Source organism: Vitis vinifera, chromosome 8 (assembly GCF_030704535.1).
Source record: "Vitis vinifera cultivar Pinot Noir 40024 chromosome 8, ASM3070453v1".
Taxonomy (NCBI): domain Eukaryota; kingdom Viridiplantae; phylum Streptophyta; class Magnoliopsida; order Vitales; family Vitaceae; genus Vitis; species Vitis vinifera.
The window spans coordinates 16,004,099-16,028,221 of NC_081812.1; the positions used below are offsets into that span (position 1 = coordinate 16,004,099).

The 24,123-nt window shown below is 36.1% G+C and overlaps 2 protein-coding genes across 2 annotated transcripts; one reads left to right on the forward strand and one right to left on the reverse strand.

Annotated features, from left to right (window-relative positions):
* The first annotated feature begins 14,525 nt into the window (after positions 1-14,525).
* LOC100249404 (laccase-2) lies at positions 14,526-17,373 on the forward strand. Its single transcript, XM_010655957.3, has 6 exons — positions 14,526-14,675; positions 14,806-14,957; positions 15,074-15,318; positions 15,402-15,530; positions 15,820-16,785; positions 17,002-17,373. The coding sequence occupies exons 1-6, from the start codon at positions 14,559-14,561 to the stop codon at positions 17,130-17,132; spliced, it is 1,740 nt and encodes a 579-aa protein (XP_010654259.1). The 5' UTR covers positions 14,526-14,558; the 3' UTR covers positions 17,133-17,373.
* Positions 17,374-18,801: 1,428 nt separating this feature from the next.
* LOC100264843 (protein FAR-RED-ELONGATED HYPOCOTYL 1-LIKE) lies at positions 18,802-22,732 on the reverse strand. Its single transcript, XM_002268417.4, has 3 exons — positions 22,312-22,732; positions 19,235-19,890; positions 18,802-19,021 (listed from the first exon to the last, which is right to left on the reverse strand). The coding sequence occupies exons 1-3, from the start codon at positions 22,347-22,349 to the stop codon at positions 18,948-18,950; spliced, it is 768 nt and encodes a 255-aa protein (XP_002268453.1). The 5' UTR covers positions 22,350-22,732; the 3' UTR covers positions 18,802-18,947.
* Between the last annotated feature and the right edge of the window lie 1,391 nt (positions 22,733-24,123).

Genomic DNA, 24,123 nt, shown 5'->3' on the forward strand with positions numbered 1-24,123 from the left:
CTAATTTAAAAGCAAGAGTTACAGTGAATTAAATTAATAGCAGGGATACTTTGACTTTTAAAGAATTCCATGCAGGTAAACGTCTTCGTTTTGGGAAAATTCCACAATGGAGTCGCCACCTCATTACTCTGGTGGGGCTTCACTCTTTTTACATACCGGGTTAATTGATTGCGTCTAAGCAGCTGCAAACCCAATTCCAAGTAAAAGTATGATGCCTTTGGGGTGCTGTATCGCTGTCAAAACATGGGTTTTTAATCAATTTAAAAGTTCTTCTGTTCCATGGATTATTCATCATGATCCAAGTCTGATTCTAGCTGTAGTACCATTGAGGGCTTAGATGGGTGGATTCGCATCATTCGCCATATGAAGCCGTTACATTTTTCTAGCTAGTAGTACAGTATCCCCTCTCCCATTTTTTGTTGCATTCTCTGGCTTTTCATTAAGTGTTTCTTTTGTCTTGCTATACTGTTTTGATGGGATAGATGCATCAAGGTGGACCATAGCTACCTGAACCATGATCCAAGACCAACCCAAACCCAAAGTCAACCACTAGGGAAAAACAACAATATAAAATTTAGATTTTTAGAGTGGTGGTGTTCTAAATTTTGTGGTGTTAGGAGGAGGTGGAATTCTGAATGGCTGTTAATTAATCAGCATGCATTATTTGATAGGTAATAGCATTAAATCGAAGCCTACCACAATTTTGATGATTTAAATGACCCCATTTGACTACGAAATGGACATGGAAAATGTCATAATCGTTCCCATAGAGAGGACTTTTAGTTTCTGAGGAGACTGTTAGGCCACACGGCAAGAACTCAGGCTAATGGAATATTTTACATCAATTTTGTAGATGAGAAAGGAGGAATGGAAATATGGATCGAGCATAAACTTGGACGTTTTTGTACTTTCTTCTTCATCTCATTAATTAATAGCCATCACGGTGGGATTTTCCATGGTTTCAATAACCTTAAACACCTTGTTTGTCAGCAGCAAGTGATGGATAAAGTCACTTTGCTGGCTCCAATTTCTGGAATGGAAAGAGCTTTAGCTGTCATATAAGATGTATATTTAGCATATTTACTCAAAACAAAAGAGGAAATTAACTTATGAGGCAAAGGACGTGGATGGCAACACAGAATATATGGCTCTAGTGGTGAAGATCTTAGATGATTATTAAAAAAACACAAGCCAATAAGGGAACAACAGACGGGTGATTCCAGTAGCCGGAAATGGACAACAAATAAATTGTCCTCTTAATTGAGGTATCTACCCTAAAATTATGCAACCACCACGGGTGGTGTGGATGGATTGGGTCCTTGGGAGGGCAGTTGCATAAACAACACAAAGTGGTTGCTTCAAAGTGAGGGAAGGTTTGTTCTCATGTGGGTTTGACTTGTGAAATGCGAGTCCTAGAAAACAAGCGCATGCATCAGATGGGTGACCTTACATAAGGACAGAGCGGGGGTTGACTGTCAGAGTGGGGGGTTTAGGTCTTAGCTACCGATGGAGGAGGGAGTGGGCGCAGGTTGAGCTGGAGAGTGAATCTTGGAGGTTTTCCATACAAGTCAACGCCCCCTTCTAGATGTGGGGGCCAAGACTGTGATACATGTTTCCAAGATCACATGTGGAGAAGGGAGCGGTTCGAGCTGTCCCACTCCTCCCCACAAATGGACACCCTAGCAAACCCATCATCCATTCTTCCCCTCCACCCTAGACAATTTCCTACAGCTGAGATGTGGGTCTCTCTTGCCTACGTGGTCGCCTAATCATCCATTCATTCTTCTCCCCTTCCACTGCATGATTGCCTTCCTCATCTCCTGCTCAACCCTATCATCAATCCATCACCCCTTATTCTCTTCTGCTCATGAGACCCGGATCTCCGTGAAGCCACATGCAAAATTATGTCGTATATTTTACTCGTTGGTCAAACGGTATTAATTGATGAGTGAATAATTTGGTTCTTATCTTTCTCATAAATTTAGTCTCGTATGAAAAACATTATAAACAATTATATTTTATTTTAATAATAAACCCACAATAAATTATTCAACCACCAAGTCCCCACAAACAGCCAGCATTTTTCTTGTATTGATTGATTGATTGATATTTTAAGGCTACTTCTTTTTTTGGAAAATACTAACAAAAGAAAAAAAAATGATAAAAAAATAGTTTTTTATGTTTATTTTCATAATGAAAAATATAAAAAAAAATCAAATATAATTAAAATTTGTTAAAAAAATTATATATTTTAAAATTATTTAATTTTTATATAATATAAGAAAATAAGTAAAATAAATTTAAAAATATATATAAAAATAATTTATTGAATTTAAATTTATTTTTTTATTTTTTATTACTTTTTCTTTATATTTTTCCTCAAAATTTTCAAAAACCAAACATATTAATCAAAGCTAGATATTAGCTTTGATTATTGAAATGGAGCTCCTCTATTGAAATGTAAAGCTTGTGTCCCCAAGGCTATAAACCAGGAAAAAACTAATCGACCCATAACGACCATAGTCTCATTGGGAAAGCTGCAGAACGATATGCAAGAACTTGCGAGTATCATTGGAGACATCCGACAGCGTTCACAGCAATCAGATGAATTTAAAATTGTGAGGCAGAAGGCACGTGGGTTGACTTTTGGTATTGCTTGGAAAAACAGAGAGTCAGTTTTCATCCATAATATTCAAGCGAATAGAGACAAACAATTGACTCGGCCGCTGGAGAGAGATTACATGAATGGAAGGCGCAGTGGCTGCAATTAAGTATGATGGGCCACGATGCCCAGGCCCACACCACATGCGTGATTCAAATCCCATCCCTATCAGACTGCCTTGTCGTGTTATAAAGCTATTCAAATATAACATGAACTCTCCATTTTGTTTTCTGGCAATGGAAGCTGTTTTATGCGATGAATAACCCTCAAATTGATCCTCCTTTTTGAGTTTGGTGGCTTTGTAATTTGATGGGCCTAGTTTTTTCCTCCTTGCCCAAAGAGTCATAAGGTGGGCTGCAATCTCCGAAATTGGGCATGGGCCTGTGCACTAGTACCATTGGGCCTGCGTTACGTTTAGTGAGCCATGAAGATAGGGTAGGCCTATTAGATAGATGGACCTATATGTTCCCTGAAGGCCAAGGCATGACTATGGGCTTCAACTACCACTGTTTGGATAGCATGGCCATAATAGTTTCCCTTATTTTGAACCTCTACTCTTCAAGTTACAAGGCCACCTCACTTACCACACAGTTATGCAATTGTTTTTTACTCTTTTTTGCCTCCCCTAAAAATAAATTATTGTTCTTGTCCCCACTCAACTTATTTTCTAACTCCGCCACCGCCTATGCTCCAATATTCATCTTCTCATTTAGACTAATTTTGTGTTTAAGAAAATAATGAATAAATTTAGACTAATAAAGATGAGAGTGTAAGCATCTATGACATTCTTTCAATATATAATCCATTGTCTGATCTCCCAAGTTGATTTTGGTATAAAAGTATAATCACATAATCTTGAATCAAATGTTCTTGAATCAAGTACAATCAAGGAATGGTCGAACTTGAACTCAACTTTATTACAAGTTTGATCTTATCCTATAAAAATTGGGGAATAAAACTTGTTTACTTGATGTTTTGATCTTCTTTCATAGGTTGGTAAAGACAATTGAAACTTGTGAGGAATACTTCAACTTGTTGTAAATCATGTATAACTCTAGCCTCTTCCCTCTTTGAAGTAGAAGAAAAGCTTCTCTAAAGGAAAATTTGTATTTGATATTTTGAAAAAAAAAATTGAATATTTCCATGGTAAGCCTTCTCTCAATGCCAATATACATCACCTAAATAATACATATTGAGATGATTTGGACACATCAAATTTCTTTGCTCACAAGTATCAATATTTCAAGTCCTAACTTCAACATGTGCTTGTTGAAGGTGGGAGTGGAAGATTTTCCATTTTTCTTTTTTAACATGAATAGGAAAACTTCATGTCAAATAAGCTTTTGAAGAAACTTCATTGATTTCTATTAAGATTTTTCTATATTTTCTTTCTTATAGAATCCAAGAAGAAGGTTACATCCAAAAAAATTCTCTCCATTTAAAGTTGGATGTTTTTTTCCCCATATTTGAGACAATATAATTTTTTTCCTTCCTATAGAGGCTTTCTCATGGCTTTTAAACATGGAAGCTTTTTCACCTTCTTTCAAGCTTCCAATAAGAGGTATATCTACTTCTCTCTCACTCCCATTCTCTCTCTATCTCTCTCACTCCCTGTCTTATGTATTAGACAAAAAGAAAAACTTCGCTTTTCTTTGAACATTTTTTTTTCTTTCTTTCCCCATTCCTTTAGACATAGATGGGAAAGAAATAGAAAACAATAATTTTTTTTTAATTAATTCTTCTTTAGATATAGATGACAAAACTTTGGCATAATATCTAGAACTTGATATATACATGATTATGATTGGGACTTTGTTCCTAACTTGACAATTACATGCTTGTGATCGAGAATTAATTGGAATTCATTAGTAAAATATTAATGTTCATTGAATATTAAGATTTAAACAATGTAAATTTAAGTGCTTCACTATAATGATAAAGTCAATTCATTGAAAATCAAACTTACATTTATAAACTTGTAATTGAGACTTTAGTGGGGATCAAATATCAATATTTGTGACCCAAGTAGACTTACCTTGATCCTTAAGTAGAGTGGAAATTTCAATAGTTAATACAAAATGAATTGAATCCGGGTGCAAAATTTGATATCCAATCAATTGACATGACTATGTTGTAGAGGGTGCTAAAATTTTGGTGCTTGATAGAAATTGAGGTGCTAAATTCAACTCCTAACATATTTGTCATGACTCTTGAAGGATGGTGATGTTATAACTTTAGCATTTGATGCACATCTGAATGCATTTGAGTGGTAAATTTGGCATTTAATCGATTAGACATGACCCTGATGTAAAGTGTTATTGAGATTTTAGCATTCCTAAAAATGGGGTGTTACCCTTACTTCTCATCATAGGTTGGTATAATATTTTATAGATATGATATCATGACTTTGACATTATATTGATTTTTTTTTATTTTGCATTTCTATACATTTTTTTTCCAAATATTTTGTTTTTTGTTTTTTTTATTATATATATTTGAGAGAAGACCATACCATTATTGATGATGTAGACAATGAATTTGGTACTCACACAAAATAACATGATGTTGATATAAAACGTTTTCATAGTGCTGAAATCAACATCAAAATAGATTGTCATTTCACTAGTAGGCAACATGCATTTTGGCACCCATGTAGAGTATTTTGGTGTTAATATAGAGTAATGTCAATGGTTTATCACTAATCGTAGAATGGCTCCCCTCCTAATCAATGGGAACTTAGATCTAAAGTTAGAATCAACAAAAGATGAACTTGGCTTTTAACAAAGACTAGTATCGAATTTTAGCATTTATTCCAAATTAGTATTGAAATTGACAACTAACAAGTCTAGAAATATGTTATTCTTTCTTCTAGGGGTCAGTAGATTGTTACAAGCACCTCCATTATTGAAATAAAATTTGATTAGTGCAATATGCTTATTCCGCTAAGTTAGTTCTAGAGAGATAGTCATCATCAATGGTAATCATATCTTAGCTTATAAAGTCACTATGTTCTAAGAGTGTAAGACAAATCACATTTGATGATTTTGGATTGACTTAATTACTCTTGAGGTTAGATAAGATGTCTTAAGGAATAAACAATAAATGAAACCAGTTATGACTTTATTGTGAAATGTAATAAACAATTCATCCATATATAGGATGGAATCTCACATTTAAGGAAGGAATAAGTCTTCATTATCCAAACCCTTGTATTTATTAATGTTGATACCAAGACCTTGGTGACTCTTTGGAATATTTTAGAGATCTAATGCGATGAGCTTGCATGTTTTTCATAGACATGATGGGCATGGGCTTATTAGCTAATGTGATCAATAAATGAAGATCTCATTTGATGTACCTGCAAATAATCTTATTACATTTATCATTTATAGGTGAGAATGAAAATTACTTCAACTACTTTAAAACACTGCATTTTTATGCAGTTTCAAAGATTAAGAATCCACCTATTAAATATTAACTAATTGCAAGAAAACAATGTTCAAAAGTTTTTTAAAATCTAGGTATCAACGGTTTCTTTCTTTCTTTTTTATTTTATTTTATAATAATCTAAGCATTATTTATTACAAGAAAAAGAAAAACCAGATATGAAAGGGTGCTCTCCAAATTATTAGGTATTTATAAAAAAACAACAAAATTCAGAACTTTCTAAGCTGCGATGGAATATTCATTCTCTTGTATTTTCTAATTGACTCTAATATTAGATTTTTTTCTCTTAATAAGACAATAATGTCCTTTTACAGATCTGACCCGGGTGATCAAGGATTTAATCACTATTTATTTACCAAAAAAAAAAAAAAATCTGAAAGTTCTCTTAAATATATGATTAAATATTTATTTGCTTATTCTTTGACGTGGTTGAACTAAAAATTTAATAACCTCTTTTAAAATTTAAAGTGCATTTAGTACTGATTTTAAAAAATGTTTTTCATATTTTTAACACTTGAATTTTTATTTTTATTTTTTAAATATTAAAAACACTTCCTAAAATCATTATCAAACATATTATTAGAATAAAATATTATAGTGTTTTAAAATTATATATTATAATGTTTTTTTTTGTAAACCCAATTAAAAAAATCTAAAAGATTTTCTAAAAATCTAGGATTGAATATTCATTCTCTCTCAACTTTCTATTAGTTAATATAAGAATAATTTCCTTTTCTGCATGTCCCAATTTTTATGATAAAAATTCTAATTATCGATTTTTACAAGAAGATAACATTCAAAACTTTTTTAGAGATGGGTTGTATAAAAGACTAATAAGGATGAATTGACTTTGAGCTTAAATCCGAGTTAAAGGTAAATGATGAGAACTTAAGAATGGTAAGGATCCATGTATGAGGACTGTGTTAAAATATGGACGCACATATATGTAACATATTTCCTGATTATGCTATTCACCTTTTTCAGTATTTGTTTTGTATCAATTTTGTAACATATCACCTTATGTGTAGAGCCCAGTGTCATAATGGGTCTTAGATGATGAGCCTAAGATTCGCGAGACCCAATAGTCTAAAGGGTATAGCCCTTAAGATATAGAGGGCATATATAAAAGGCTAAGTGTATGTTCCTTGGTATCACATCTTTTGAATAAAAACAGAACTCGTTGTCTCTCGCTCCTATTGTCAGAGAGATTACAAATCAATTGTGATAATAAGGTCGCAGAATTGTATTCTAAAAACAACCGAAGTTCATCAAAGTCCAAACATATCGACATTAAGTTCTTGGTTGTGAAAGAAAGAGTTCAGAGTCTTCAAATATCAATTGAACATATAAGCACAAACTCCATGATTGTGGATCCGCTCACTAAAGGTTTGCTACCCAAAGTATATCATGAGCATGTCACACATATGAGTGTTATACACATTGATGATGTGCTAGTATAGTGGGAGTTTGTATTTAGATTTTGTGTTTGTTTTCTTGATGTGATATTATGTTGTGTCATTTGTACAAACCTTGATTTTAAAGACTATTGTATTTGAATACTCTGAATTGAAATGATGACTTTCAGAAACAGTTTAGCATCAAGAGTTGAAAGTGGAATTTGACTATTTTTAGTCATTAAGTAGGACCAATTGGAGATAAACATATTAAATATCACATTTTATGTAATTTCCATGCTACACATCCATATTTGATCCATGATGCTAATTTTGTTAATGTTGTGATCATTGATGGGTCTAGTTATAATTATAATTAACGAAGGTCGCTTTAATCATGTGTTAACATAATTAGTAGACCGGATTGTTTAAGGATATTAAGATAGAAAAGCAAGATAAACTCAATAAAGTATTATCATGAACATTGTTTTGTAATATATGTGGTCCAAATGGGAGATTGTTAAAATATGGATGCACATATATGTAACATATTTCTTGATTATGCTATTCGTCTTTTCTGTATTTGTTATGTATCGGTTTTGTAGAGTATGGGCCACCTTATGTGTAGAGCCTAATGCCATAACGAGTCTTAGATGATGGACCTAAGACTCGCGAGACCTAATAATCCAAAGGGTATGGTCTCTCAGGCATAGAGGGCATATATAAAAGATTAAGTGTCTGTTCCTTGGTATTACATCTTTTGAATAAGAACAGAACTCGTTCTCTCCCACTCACATTGTTAGAGAGATTTTAAAACAATGAATAATTCTCTATAGCTTTAAAAGATCTGTACCTCTTCAACAAAAACAAAATAGATTCAGGTTCATTCCTATACGATGATCAAGGCATGTTGTTGAATATATCTGAATCTGTGTTTGGATGAGAATGGAGAATAAAATATTACAGAATGGTCTTGGCCTCTAGGTGAACTTAAGAGTTGATGGTCTTCATTCAACTTTAATTGCATAGGATGCCACATCTAACTCATTATTAATGGCTCAGCTTTAGGTTAGGTGATCGTCAACTGACAATTGAGAATATTTGCTTTTGATGAGACGTGTGTGTGGTCATGTACGTCTTATTACACTGAGTTATGTAAGTTGGTTTTGACAAATGGAGACTAGTGAGACTTTCGACTTATGGAGGCGTCCACGTTTCATCCTCGCTATAATCCTTGCGAAATTCGTCTCTATTGGGTTGTTGCGTATCAATGGATGATGTCGTGCTTAGGGCTAACCACTCAGCTCGAATACAGTGTTGGATAAGATAGGCGGGCGGTGTGACCTTTGGAGTCCAGGTGGTTTTGTCTGGAAACCGGGCTATGGTGTGTCGGGCCAAATCGAGTTACCGACGTCCGTTTAGTCCGGCCCGGATCGTACTATACGCGGTCCCTCCAGAAATGATGACAGACATTTCAGTAATCAGCAGTTCAGGGAAGAGGATTGCTCCCCTGTAAAATTCATTATTCCAATTATGATAAGTTGGGCCCACTCGGGGGACAGCCATTTCACAAATGGATACACTCTCATTACATCCGTATCTAATCCTTTTGCTCACAGCCCAATCTCCACCGTCACATCGATTAAAGGGACCCACCTCAGATGATCTGGAGCAATTAAAGGACCATCGGGTGGCCCAGATTCAAACGAAAATGGATTCCCGCGCAAATGCCGACCGAGGGAGGAGCCGCCGCTTCGTCTGAAAAGAATGAAAAAAACGCGGATGGAATGAAGGCCACGTGTACACACACGTGGATTAAGCGATGGCGAATATAGCGGTGGGTGACAGCACTTGCTTAGTTGTAATGCATTCTGACCGCACGATCAAATGGGGTTGAGCCATACTTGGGCGGAACAACCCATGTTCCCCTGCTCACTTTCCTCACCCCCTTCGCCGGATTTCGAATTTCAAAAATAAAATTAAAAATTAAAAATTCCTAATTTTTATATATAATATACCCACCCCTGTCCGCTATTCTCATTTCATTTTCAGAATTTTTATATACTCTACGATTTCGTCAAGGGACGCGACCTTCAGCGAATAATGGGCGCCAAGGCTGAGACTCTGTTGGTAGAGAAGGAAGAATGTACGACACCCAAGAGCTCCGAAAGCCGAATACTGCCGCCGACTGTGTGCCCGCCACCGCCGAAGAAGCAGCGGGTGGCGTCCAAGAGGAATCTACCCAAGGAGTACTTCCGCCCACCTGAGCTTGAATCTTTCTTCGCCATGAGCACTCCCAGCAGAAAAGCTTGTGCCTAGACCCCTCCCTCCTTTACTATTTGTTTCGAGTCCATGTTTAAGTTAAATGGAAAGGGGGGTTGTGTTCTGTGAATATCGTTGAGTCCCGTTGGCGGCCCTCCGTCATTAATCTTAGGAATTTTTCTTTTCAGTTTTGGAGTTTGTAATTCTGTAGTTTCTGATTCTCGCGTTCTGCGTTCTACATATGTTGTATTTAGGTCGACAAAGGATATAATATTTCCGTGATCGAGTATGCAATTCTACACAGTGATTATGGTGGCTCTTCACTGATATTTCATTATGAATGATGGTGGGATCCAATGAAGATGGTTTGTGGAATAAGTTGGTAGAATATCAATACGAATGTGACGATATCGTGTGGGGACACTGGCTAGCTACACGGAGTCGTAGTCACCAGTGAGGGTGGCCAAAAAAACCCAGCAATGGAGTTCCGTATGAGTCCCCAGGTGACGTGACAAAGCACAGATCTCGATCAAGGGGCCCTTTTTCAGCAACGTAGGTGGGCTCAGGTGGACACTGTTCTTAGTTCTTTTACGTTTGGGGAGTGGGTGGTGGTGGTGTGTGGACTCTGTCCTGTTTCATTTTTTACTGTTCCATTGCCTGAGCTTGGTGTTGGGATAATGCTTATCCTTTTAGCCTCTTTATTAGTCTGCATGTCAGAGAAACTAACTTAATCACCAAATTGCAAAAATGTTGTCCACACTTGATTACCATGTTTATGCTTGTAATTTAGATGAATTTGCTGGCATAATTTAATTTAATTTACTTTCATGATAAGTATGAAAATATCAAATTTAGGTAGAGGAAAAAAAGGAAGAAAGAAAATAGTACAAAAGTAGAGGTGTGTCCCATGTAACACTTCCTTCTAAAGGTAAATTCAAACACAGGATCGAGACTTGTCTTGGCGTAGCAGGTAGATGACAGGAGGCAACAATCTATCTCTTGACAACGGCCAAGGCTTTTCTTTGAGAGGATGGAAGATGGATGGAGAATAGCCTACAAGGCTACACAGAGAACATCTTAAAAAAGTTGCTTGCTACATAAAGGTGGTTGGTATTTTTTTTTGGGTCTAATAAATCAATAATCCATCAAAAGGATGGAACTTGCCTACTTTTCAGTTCGTGATAATTAGTTGGTTTAACCTCGATTTTGAGTGGAATCTCCTCGATTTGATTCGGAGAAAACACTTGATCCCCTTCAGTACGACTGCAGCTTTTAGCAAAATATTTATTTGAAAAGATTATTGTAATGATGGGGCTTTTATTTAATTATGAAGTATTTTATTTTAATAATAAAGAATAGTGTGGAAAAAATAAAATCACCTTTAATTTGGAGAACCCATACATTACTAAACACGGAGTATAAAATTCTTCAGACTTTAACATGAGATACGTCTTCTGGCTCGAGTTTTCTTGAAAGAGAATCTTATCTATGAATAGATATGAAACTCAACCTATAAAAAGGATCGTAAATGTATTTTTTTTATACATGACAAGTTTTGTTTGGAACTTTGTTTACTGCTGTCGGTAGGCTAAACCTACAGCAGTGTTCTTCAAGTAGTTATCGTCCGCCATCTCTGTATTTTTGGCAGTGGAACTCACTGCCCCAACCCCAACTTCCATTACTTCGTCTTCATAAAACCAAAGGGCGCCTAGTATCAAATGCCACGTACCCAACGGGGTAGAAAGACTTGTTAACTTGTTGCCGAATATGCGTGTCATGTAGACTTGTTTTTTTTTTTTTTCCCTTTTTATCTTTTTGTGTTAAATTGTTGATTGAATTGCTCTGTTACTTATCTGTCTAGCACTTATAGACTGAGGGCGTACAGCTCCGCGGCGATAGCGGTGGGATGACACCTAGATTTGAGTAAGCAAAGGTTGCTTTTCCTTGTGCCAAATGATGTCATTGGAATTTTTAATGATCTGCTTCCCCGTTTGCCTCATTTTCATCTTTTAATGAGTACTTATTGTTTAGTGGTGGACATTATGCTAAACGATCTTTGGTTGATAGGGGTCTAAATTCGTCTCATAATTTTGACCAACTTTTCGGCTTTGACCACACTTTTAGCTTTTTTTTTTTTTTTTTTCATTGCTAATTGATGATATATATATCATGAATCTATGATAAAAGTGAAATAGGCACTAACTCTCATGATACAGATTACTTAAGCTCATGTTAGAAAGTGTTTTGAAAGGTGTTAACTCCCTTTCTACTATCAACACAATTAGGCGCCAGCACTCAATTAGTAGCTTGACATGTCACTTGGCTCCTGTAAGACAATTAAACATACCTCTTTTATTAGAATCATGGTCACATCTTTAAATCTTCTGTTGTGAATCTGAGATTGCATTGGTGTTATTTTTGGACAAAATTAAATTCTAATTAACCAAGTAACCGTAAACTTATTCCATCTGTGATTGCTAACATCAAGTTTGATCAACTTTATTGAAGTTTGAATTTTCAACTCCTTTCATACGAATACTAATTATCTAATATACCTTTTGCCCTCCTTGTTATTAGTTCAGTTACTTCCTAAATCACCATACCGAAAGAAGTATATTTAATGGTCATACACCTAGCTGGCTACTTAGCTATGGCGTTAGGAAATATGGGTCACCCTGAACAATCAAGATAAAAGTGAAATAGCGAGTAAAGGTCCTTGAATATTTTCAATACATAGCTTGTAAAATCAACAATTTATAGCTTGTTTCTGTCCTTTTATGCGACAGGGGAGGGATGAGGTCGTCCCATATGACATAATTTCTTGCGCATAGCTTTCGTCCTTGCGAATAATGGGGCCAGCGGGTTGGTTTACGTAGGATATTTAAGATTGGGATGGCGCATCCTTCTAAGCCCTTCAACTTCACATAAAGGGACTTCACCAACCAAAAACATTTCAGTAGAATGTCTAGTGATATTCATAATTTAGAGTTGTGATGGTTAGATGGCGGTGACAGGTGGTGAATGACATAATTTGCATATATCTATCTATCTATCTATATATATATTAATTTGCTTTCTGAATATAATATTAATATACTATGGGGTTGAAAAATATCTTGTACAATATTACTTAGCTGCAAAGACAAAATTACTAGTGGGAGGAATGGCCACCCAAGGCCCATTAATTGAGAGACAAGAAATTGAGGTAGGAACTCCCTAACGAAGGGGAAGGAAGTGAAAGAGATATTCGTCCCTGCAACCACCCAGCTCCTCCCAGAAGCTGCAGTCGCTTACTGTTTCCGTTTATAGAAAAATAAGCCAAAACTCTCCTCCTTGCAACTACCCAGCTCCTCCAACAAGCTTCAGCACTTTTTGGTGGAGCAGATAAGATAAAACGTCGTAAATGCGTAAGTTAATGGACTTTTCAATCTTACACTACGTTTTAATGATAATTAAGGATCTCGGTCCGTACGATTTGTAATCTCATTATTGCCATCTGTTAATCCACTTTCCATTTTCATCATTTCATCCAGAATTACTGTCGTTATCTAAAATCACCCTAATCAATTTTACAAGCGTCATTCCAATTTTGTATAAATTTATTGAAACACACCCAACACGCCTCCATTAACGAATCAAGAGAGAACATTGCATGCTTCCATTTAGTCTGTTGAAACTGCATACGTGAAGGAGGGGCAAGATGCTTCTACTTCGTAAGCAACTAAGCCTGTGTTCTAGAATCTTGATACATACTGGGTTGCTTAGAAAAGTTTAGTTTAACCTCAAATCATATGGCTAACAAACGGAGTATTAAGATATTTTTTTCTTTAATTCACTAATATAATTAAGAGTGCGTTTGATAATACTTAAAAAAAATATTTTTAGTCTTTTTAAAACATAAAAAATATTATAAATACTTTTTAAAATCCCTATAAAACGCACTCTAATTTTTTTTTGACTCAATTATTTATCTGTAAGAATGCAAGGGATCCTATGTATATTGTTACGACAGGATGTATGTATGTATATCTTTCCGTAATCACTGGGAACTAATAAACCATATTTTGCCTTAATCAGAAATTTGGGTTGTCTACAGGAATACATGGAGTAATTAGTTGTCAAATAAACGAAGTCCTAATGACTATTTGAATTGACTCATATTCAATTTTTGTAGGCTGGACTACAACAGCAGCTAGAGCTCCAAGATTCAAGGAAGTTCCATGGCAATTAAATAAAACACATGGTGTGTTTTAAGCATACCAAGTTTGAGAGGGTGAAGCTGAAAATTTGGCACTCACCCCATAACTCCTGTGAATTCAAAACAGGCAGAAATTTACAAGCAAACTCAAAACTAAATACGCATAACATTGGGCATCTTAGAAGTTAGAATTGTACGAGGTTCATCCAACAATATGGGAAATTGTGTACAAGGATGTTTTGGTAATTTGAAACCCCTCCAACCTTGGTTGAATTGATTAGTTGTTGTTATGGAGCTCAAATATAAGTTAATAAATAAACGTCATTTTAGTAATCAAAGTTTTGACAGTAGAAGAGAAGAAAAATGTTACTTTGTCAACACTCTAAAATTCAGCTTGACCAACAGCGATTCGGAGATGACAAGATGACCATTTCAACAGTGGGCGTTTAATTCCCATCAAACTTGCTTCTTCATCATAATCTTATTACCTAATCCCCTCTATATATTTTGCTTCATTCTGTATCCCACAACTCCATACCCATTAATTTATTTGTGAGCTCCCCTCAGAGAGACAGAGAGACAGAGAGACAGAGAGATGGGTTCTTCTCGTCTTCCTCCATCAGCTTCAATGGCAGCTCTCGTATTTGGTTTCTTGGTTTTATCAGCATTGCCGGAGCTCGCAGCAGGCGTGACCAGGCACTACACATTCAATGTAGGTGCAGTACAGATTTTAAGCATATGCAGGAATGCGTATAGCTAAATTGTGATGAAGTTTTTTTGTTTTTTTTTTTACTTGTTTTCTCAAAGTGATTAATGTGATTTCATGAATTTATGAATGTAAGATTACGTTGCACAATGTGACAAGGCTGTGCCAGACGAAGAGCATTATTAGCGTGAATGGACGTTTCCCAGGTCCTCCCGTTGTAGCAAGGGAAGGTGATAGAGTGGTGGTTAAAGTGGTTAATAAAGTTTCCAACAATGTGACTATTCATTGGTATGGCTCTGTCCACCAAATTTAGTAATTTTAGTACTAGATGATACTATACCATTCATATTATTTATTATCATGTAATCTGAAAACGTGGCCGCATGCATTGGACGAGGGCGCAGGCACGGTGTTCGCCAGCTTCGAAGTGCTTGGGCAGATGGACCGACGTACGTGACACAGTGTCCAATACAGACCGGCCAGACATACACCTACAACTTCACCATCACAGGCCAGAGAGGAACTCTCCTGTGGCATGCTCACATCTCATGGCTGAGAGCTACGCTGTATGGCCCTATCATCATCCTCCCCAGGCGCAATGAATCTTACCCATTCCCAAAGCCCCACAAGGAAGTGACAATTATTTTTGGTAACCTATCATTTTAAACCATTAATGGACATTAAGTTTTCTGGCTGACATATTATTAATATGCTGTGACATGGGATCTGCAGGAGAGTGGTGGAATGCAGACCCAGAGGCAGTGATCAGCCAGGCGCTGCAGAGTGGAGGAGGCCCAAATGTTTCAGATGCGTACACCATCAACGGTCTTCCAGGCCCACTGTACAATTGTTCCTCCAAAGGTGGGCAACTGTTTCAATGGTATTGTTATGGCAGCTTTGCTGCATTTTCATGATTGGAAGTGTAGTGAAGAGCCCTCCAAACAATATTTAAAATTATTTTTAAATAAAAAAATGATTCAATGACACGCAATATAACTTAATGATTTTGCAAAATCAAAATCCCTGCATGCACCAAATGATTTTGAAAAGCAAACAAAAGAAAGATGTGGAGGACAGACGTGGAAAAACACAAAGGGGTTACGAGCAATAAGATTTTGACAGGGTGTTATGGGTTAATTGATTTGCGCAGACACATACAAGCTGAAGGTGAAACCAGGGAAGACCTACCTCCTCCGTTTGATCAACGCTGCACTCAACGACGAACTTTTCTTCAGCATAGCCAACCACACCCTCACCGTGGTTGAAGGCGATGCTACTTATGTCAAACCTTTTGACACCAACGTACTTGTCATCACCCCAGGCCAAACCACCAATGTTCTCCTCAAGACCAAGCCCTACTTCCCCAACTCCACCTTCCTCATGGCCGCAAGGCCCTACTTCACCGGCCAAGGCACCTTTGACAATTCCACAACTGCCGGCATTCTGGAATACGTGAACCCATCAAAGCCCACTTCCTCTCAAAATAAACTTCCCCTCCTCAAACCAACCCTCCCACCTGTCAATCCCAATGCCACCGGCTTCGTCACCAACTTCACCAGGAAATTCCGTAGCTTGGCTACTGCTAAATTCCCTGCCAACGTCCCCCAAACTGTGGACAAGCGATTTTTCTTCACTATTGGACTTGGGTCCAACCCATGTCCTAAAGACATGACATGCCAGGGACCCAATGGCACCAAATTTTCAGCTTCAGTCAACAACATCTCTTTTATACTTCCATCAGTATCTATCATGCAAGCCTATTTCTTTGGGCAGAATGGTGTTTACACCACTGATTTCCCAACATACCCACCAGTGCCCTTCAACTATACGGGAACTCCACCAAACAACACCATGGTGAGCAACGGAACCCGAGTTGTGGTGCTCCCATTCAACACCAGTGTGGAGCTGGTAATGCAGGACACCTCCATTCTCGGTGCTGAGAGTCACCCTTTTCACCTCCATGGTTACAATTTCTATGTGGTCGGCCAAGGGATTGGCAACTATGACCCAAACACGGATCCTGCCAACTTCAATCTAGTCGACCCCGTTGAAAGGAACACCTTTGGAGTTCCGGCCGGTGGTTGGGTTGCCATTCGCTTCCAAGCTGACAACCCAGGTACGTATTACAACAACAATGGCTTGCAATGATCTGTTGGTCAAATAATTCATCAAAAGCACACTGCATAGCGCATACCGTATCCAAAGACGGGCATTTTAGACGTATCACGCCAAAAAAATTTGGAAATGACCTTCCACTCTATATTTTGACTTGATACTTTAATTTTTAGTATATGCGTTTGCATCATATGGTTTAGCGCTCACATGTGAACAGGTGTATGGTTCATGCACTGCCACTTGGATGTCCACACAAGCTGGGGCTTGAGGATGGCATGGATCGTACTGGATGGACAGCAACCCAATCAGAAGTTACCACCCCCACCCTCCGACCTCCCCAAATGTTGACTTTCACCTGTGATGGGTCCGAACTGGGATTGCAAATTTTTTGAGTGTCTCTGTTATCGACATTTTAAATCATAATGGTAATATTTTTTTGCCGTGTGCCTGATCAAGAGCGCATTATCTCTCCCCCTGGTTTGTCAAATTTGTCGGTTGGCTGAAAGGGAGAGTGGAGCAGCTCATGAGAAACTATCCCATGTATAAATTTCATGAATGAAAATCATATGATACGGTTTCACCCACCAAAGTTTGTTCGTCCTATGAATAGTTTTCCTTCCTTTAATCATTTTGTTTCTAACCAAACACATACAGCATTGAGAGCGGGTTGCGTCCCACCGAACAATGGTTGGAGTTTCTTTGAGTGAGTCAGTCTCAAATGTTTCTAGCATACAGATGTCTAGGATTTGATTAGTAAAAAAAATTCAATGTTGTGGATGGTCATGTCCCAAGTTCAGAGCTAATCAGAGTGCAGTTGAAAGTGATACAAAAATACCTGAATGAGGCCAATACAATAATACAAACTTGCGGAAGGATGGACAATGAATACAATCTACTCCAAATCAACAACCACCCTGCAGAAATCAATGATGTATTGGTCAGTAATAAAAGGACAGAATGAATGGGAATAGTAAGCGTTATGACAGATTCATCCCTACTAGCACAGACTTGATGCAGCAAGGTTGGTGGCTGTTGGCATCAAAGATAAAAAGATTCAGTGACCTTTGTTGATAGTGTAAATAAAAATCACCTTTCTTGATAGTGTAAATAAAAATCAACTATGATGGTGATCAGATCTACAAAATCGACTTTTGTATGGAAGAAGCTAGTTTAGTACCCAGTCAATTCCAGATACATACGCGGGAACCTGAAGAAACAGATGCATAAAGAAGGATCAGCAATTAAATCTGTGATGGTGACTAGCATTAACAAAGTACATAAGCAGGATAGGGTAGTTAGCATGGGTGAGACTAAGACCAGATGGATTGAGCATTTTTTCGTTGCAGTTCACAAAATAATAAACTTGAACTAGAAGAATATCAAGCAACATAGGAGATACATTAAAAAGGGAGCAACATAAGTTGTTCACACACACATGTAGAGCTCCTTACCTACGACTTGTCTTCGCAAAGGTTTACTGACCACTTGATTTGTGCCATGTTATTGGAGAGTGCCCAGCAACATTGGGCCATGCAATCAATCAACCCTCATGGACGGTGTTCCAGCAGAATTCCAGAGGCAGGGCACTTGCCAGCATGATAGATAAAGAAAACTCCAATTGAGAACAGTTGAACATCTCGTCAAATTAACAGAGTAATAAAAAGAGAAAATCTAGTCATCTAACCATTAGAATGAGCTAGAAAATAAATAAAAAAATAAAAAAAAGTAAAGGAAACAGATGACCTAATATCTTCAGGAGTCACACACCAAATGAAACATATCCACAGCCTGAAGCATATTCACAGCTTTAGGAGGAAGACACCTGCTCTGAAAAGGGGCAAGGTGGGTTAGTCCTGTGGTTTGAGCCCATGGTATCTAATCTGTTTTGAAGGGGCATCTTTCCGCCCAACCCATGGTCCCCTTAAAACAATACACACACACATGATAGCCCCAAAAACCATTGAAGCAAGACTAGAATCCAAGACAACTCAAGAAAAGGAAAAAGAAAAATAGAAAATTACAGATAAGTCTCTTTTGCACAAGATTATTTGGAACAAAATAGAAGGAAGCTGTGTTAACATTTTGCATGAGTCACAAAATAGTACATACAACACAAGTATGTGAAATATACATTTTTAACTATTCAAATTTAAGAGATTTCTATTACAGCATAAGCATGGAAAAATACTGCTCAAATTCTTGATCAATGGTTGGCTTCCTGGTCCCAATTTGAGCATCTGCATTCAAAAAAACCAGTGTTTCCTATTTAGCAAATGATCGAAAAGAACAGTAGTATGGCACAGAATGAATATAAAAGAGTAGCAACCATGAAGGATAGGGAAAAGATGGGATGGTCTAACCCCACCTTGCACTTGCAAGTCACAAGTGGCATGGCATTTTTTTATCCTCCTCTCTTTGTGCAAATGTGTTCCATGTCATATGTAAATTACCTTGGTTTACACTCCACCTTCCAGATGAAAGAACATAATTATTTGGTTTCATCCCACTGGAGTAGGGCATATCTGCAAGTTCCTTATCCGTGGAGTGCTCAGCCATCCCGTCTCTATATTCTGAGCACATGAAATCTATATCATTCCCAAATTCCAGAAGCTGCTCCTCAAGATTCTGAGATACTAATGGATTATGTTCTCCTGAGAAAAATGTCATCTTGTCTTTGCTAACATCTGGTGTCATCCTTGTGCTTTTCAAAGAATAAAGGTCATCCCTGGAACTGTTGCCCCCCCAGTTAACAGATGAGCTGTAAGGATAATTGTATGGGCATGTTTTTTCACACTCTGGTTCAAATTTAGCTTCACCATATACAGAAATGACAGAATCCGAATATCCAGCAAGGCTATTGCTATCTTTTGCTGAGTCGGGTTCTGATCCATCATCTATGGTCTCTCCATTTGTTTCTTCCTTAACTATTTGTGCATGCAAGTCCTCTATTTCTGTGTCTTCATCAAGTGGGTAGACAATTTGAGAACTAAAGCTTCGTCCACAACATTTATGCTTTGGTAAAGGCAAATCCAATAGCTCAGCCTGTAATTTTCTTTTCTTCTTCAAGTCCATAATATTGGTATTCAGTTCTTTGCAGACATGGGAGCTGAAAATAATTGTGTGGAGGGAAAAACATAAGGCCTACGGGAAAAGCTGCATTGTGCAATGAAAGAAAAAATAGGAAAACAAAAGGTTGGGCAATGCATTTAACTGATCAAACAACATTCCATGGTTGCTAGCCAAAATAAAGGAGAAGAAGAAGATGGAGTACAACAAATTTTTCTAATCCTTTTCAACCCCATCTTAGGTTTGGATTCTTTGGGAAGTTATAATGAACTGGATGAAAAACTGAAACTGATAAATGTCAGTAGAATAAATCTTGATCTATAGAGGCTAAAACTTCAACTGCAACCACCCAAAAGCTATAAAAAGATGATAGACATGGAATACAAATTTAAAGAGCATTAAGAGTACTAGAATCCTCACTGAAACACATTATCTAGAGGTTTAGTTGATAAGGCTTATGATCTTTGGTAAACTTACCACAAATATGTTAAAAAGAAGTTGGCTCCCTTTACCTCATTAACTATTGCAAGAAAATCACATAGGCAACTGAAATGAGCAAATAACGTCCATCATTACCAGTGACTTGAAAGACAGCTTCTGAACCAATGACACCTGCCATGGTTTGTCCAGAATCCTGTGTGTCGGTAACACACTTTTATTGATGTCATCTTTTCTCATATGTTAGCTTAAGAATCTTTAGTTTCCGCATATCCATTGATAATTAAAGAGTTTCAATGACATGCCATGGTAAGGGGGGAGGGGGAAAGATAAAAAAGAAAAACTGATCATGCGTAAACTACTGAGGTGTCGTTTGTGTCATGGAACACAATGAGAAAATTTGTCTAATCATTCATTCCCATTGCATAGACTGCAAACTCCATCCCTGTCATATGGAACTGTGAAAATAGTGCATCTTCATCGTAAAATTCACATTCTTAGGAAATTTTTCTGTTTGTGGAACATTTTATTTTTAGAGTGTTATTTTATGTTTCTGAGTCAGCACCTCTGTTGCAATGTTCATTCCTTCAGGTAATTTAGGCAAATTGAACTTTTTAAGTAACTTTGGTAAATTTCTCATAAAAATGATTTTCTTTGAAGTCAGAGTCTAGGTTTTCTAGGTTATTTTTCTTCCTCGTGTTCTACTTTTAAATCTTCTCCGGAAAAAACTTTTCTTAGACTAGAAATCAGAGTCCAACAACTAGGGCAAAAAACTAAATAGTTGCAAAAACAATTAACCAGAAAAGAAAACGAATCATTTTCACAGATTCAACCAACAGCCAAGGATCATTCTCAGAAGACCAAATTTTATTGCTGCATTTTGCAGTCAATCACTGAGCAATTAAGATGCAGCATGGGACACCATCTTTGGGTTTAAGTATGTTTCACCATTGATGACTTCCCCAATGGTACTTGTAAGCATATTCGTGTGTTGGCAATTCTGGGTCAAATTTCCCATTGTGTTAGATTCATCTTCACTGCTTATGAGTTATGCCAAGTAATAATGAATTATCAATCAAGGAGAAAAGTGAGTTACAATGGTGAGAAAAGGAAAAATAGATAGGATTCAACATAATCATTGGGTCCAGATAGTGCAGCACCCAAAAAGAGATTGTGTAGTTACTGCTTACCTCAAACAGTTACTTGGGACAGAGGCTGTGTTGAGTTGAGTCAGTGAAAATTTTCTTCTGAAAACAATTTCTTCTAACTTTATTTTGAAAATAAGTATTTTTTTTTAAGAACAAATTTATAAATTATGAAGAATACATTAAGGGTGCTATCGGTACGTGGGAATAGGAATGGAAAGGAACGGTGATACCATGTGGAAAAGAGGAATCAAAATACCAGCCAGTACATTTGATTTCCATAATAATGAATTTTTTATTCCTATTTCCATTCTGAAAAACAATCCAAACACGTTAATGAATAGGAGATAAAATTGATTTCTGTTCCAGCATTTCAAGCATGGCCTAAGAATATTATCCACACACTATTCACAGAGAATAAGCCAAGAAAGTGGTCTTCAGTTGTTTTCCATATTTAAGTTCCTCAATAGATTTTATTACTTGTTGCCAAGAGAACTGTTTTCGAAATGTTTCCAGTGGCTGATCAAGCATCAATAACAAGTACTTGGTTCCCACCAAAGCACCCAGGAAAGCAAAACTCACATTAAAAACAGGACCATATTCCGGATCCAGAAGAGAGATCCAACAATCTCCGCTGAAAAAGAGTATATTCAACTTTTTTCTACTGATTTACACCCAAAAAGGAAGAAACGATCCAACTGGAGGAAAAAAAAAAAAAAAAAAAGGAAAGAAAAGAAAAAAAAAAACCCTCCTAATTTAACTGATTTCAAAAGCCTCATTTGATAACAAACATAACACCTGTAGCAACAAACTGTAAGTTGAAATTATCCAAAAAAATGATATACGCAGGGGAAAAATTGAAAACCCAGAAACCAAACCTGTGAAGCTCAGATGGGTTCTTGTTAGTTTCATCCATCTCGACCGAAGAGAACCAAGGAAAATTGCTGCAGTTTCTGTGAAACGGAGCTCCAAACAAGTCCAATTTCTTCACTCCGTACTCGAACAAGCCCAAACCCAAACGGATGAGGATGAAAGATAAATACAAGCAATAGGTCACCGAACCGACGCCTAAAGACTGATCATTCCAGAATCAATTTCACCTCTTTGATGCTATCCGAGAATCTACCCATCACACAAACTCCTACACAGAGGCTCAGCTTTTACTCCTCTCTGTTTTTGGTTTGCTTTGGAGCGTACAAGTCCAAGCGCCATTGAGGAGCGTGTGCGAGCGATCTCAATTATTTGAGGACATTTTTAAGGTATAATGCGAGTAGAACCGTAGAAGCAGCCTTCAACAGTTCAATGATTCAACCAGCAAAGGACCCACCATATTATAGAATTGAGTGGAGCGTGTCTCCCACATTCCTAACTAAGAGGGTGTGATAAGCATATCTCGGTTCTTGTGTTTTACTGACATGGATAGGACCATTTGTTGTCCACCGCTCTTTATCCTGGGTCATTTTTCATTCACTGGAAGCCTCCCTGTAATCTCCCTCTGAAAGCACATTAATCAGTCATCATATCCTTCAAACTTCCAACTTCTACCATCCGGATCGTGTTATTAAATTAAGGGAGAATTACCGAAAAGAGTTGGCCGGTCAAAACAATTACTAGATAGGGTGGTATCTTTTAATAATTATTGAGGAGAACTTTAGTAAGCTTAATATATCAAAACTATCCTTTAACTAAAACTTTTAAAATTCAAAGCATTTAAAGTACTTTATTTTATTTGTCAATACATTTATGATACATGGGTCTCATATTTATTGTAATTATTGATATTTAAATTTTAAATCAAAATTTTAGGTTTAACCCTTACAATTATATATAATTTGTTATTTAAATTTACTATTTAAAACAAAAATACTTTTAAAAAATATTTTCAAAATATCATTTATTGTTTTTTTACCTTTTTTATTTTTATTCTAATTTTTAATTTTATGAAGAAAAAAATAAGTTTTATAATTATATAATAAAAATGATGATTTTTTCATATATATATATATATATATATATATATATATATATATATATATATATATATATATTAATTTTAAATTGATAAATTATGTTTTTGTATTAAATTTAAGGAAGATAAAATGTTTAATTTTTCATTCAGATTCTTTAAAAATAATAAGAAAATAATAGAAAATGTTTAATCATTTTTTATTTTTATAATAAAAAAATTTAAAAAAATTTATATGATTTTTTTTCCTTTGCATAGTGTTTTTTTTTTATATTTAATTTTCATATAAATTTTTTTTCTCAATGTATCGAGTGGATGATGTTAATATATTTGATATGTTGAATATTAATAAGATATAAAAGGTGATCTTTAAGATTATTACTTTTATTATACAATACAAGAACAACAAAAATATGTTATAATTACGATATAAATATACTTACATTACAATACATTATAATAAAACCTAATTAAGAAATTTATGAATTTTTTTTATAAAAATGGTAATTTTGTATGATCATACCATATTTCACAACATACCTATATCATAAATAATTTCTGAAATCAAATGAAATACTAATTTGAATTCACGTAGTTTATATATATATATATACAAAAATTATTAAATAATTTTAAAACACTAAATAAATGTTGTTAATATATTAATACGATGTGTTAATACCAATAGGGTATGAATAAACATTTTTAAAATTATTACTTTTAT

Coding starts and splice junctions, on each gene's coding strand:
- LOC100264843 (XM_002268417.4), bottom strand. CDS start 22,349: ATGGATGAAACTAACAAGAACCCATCTGAGCTTCACAG. Junction 19,891..22,311: donor AACCCATCTGAGCTTCACAG/GTTTGGTTTCTG, acceptor AATTATTTTCAG/CTCCCATGTCTGCAAAGAAC. Junction 19,022..19,234: donor AAGGTGGAGTGTAAACCAAG/GTAATTTACATA, acceptor TTTTGAATGCAG/ATGCTCAAATTGGGACCAGG.
- LOC100249404 (XM_010655957.3), top strand. CDS start 14,559: ATGGGTTCTTCTCGTCTTCCTCCATCAGCTTCAATGGCAGCTCTCGTA. Junction 14,958..15,073: donor AACAATGTGACTATTCATTG/GTATGGCTCTGT, acceptor ACGAGGGCGCAG/GCACGGTGTTCGCCAGCTTC. Junction 15,319..15,401: donor GGAAGTGACAATTATTTTTG/GTAACCTATCAT, acceptor TGGGATCTGCAG/GAGAGTGGTGGAATGCAGAC.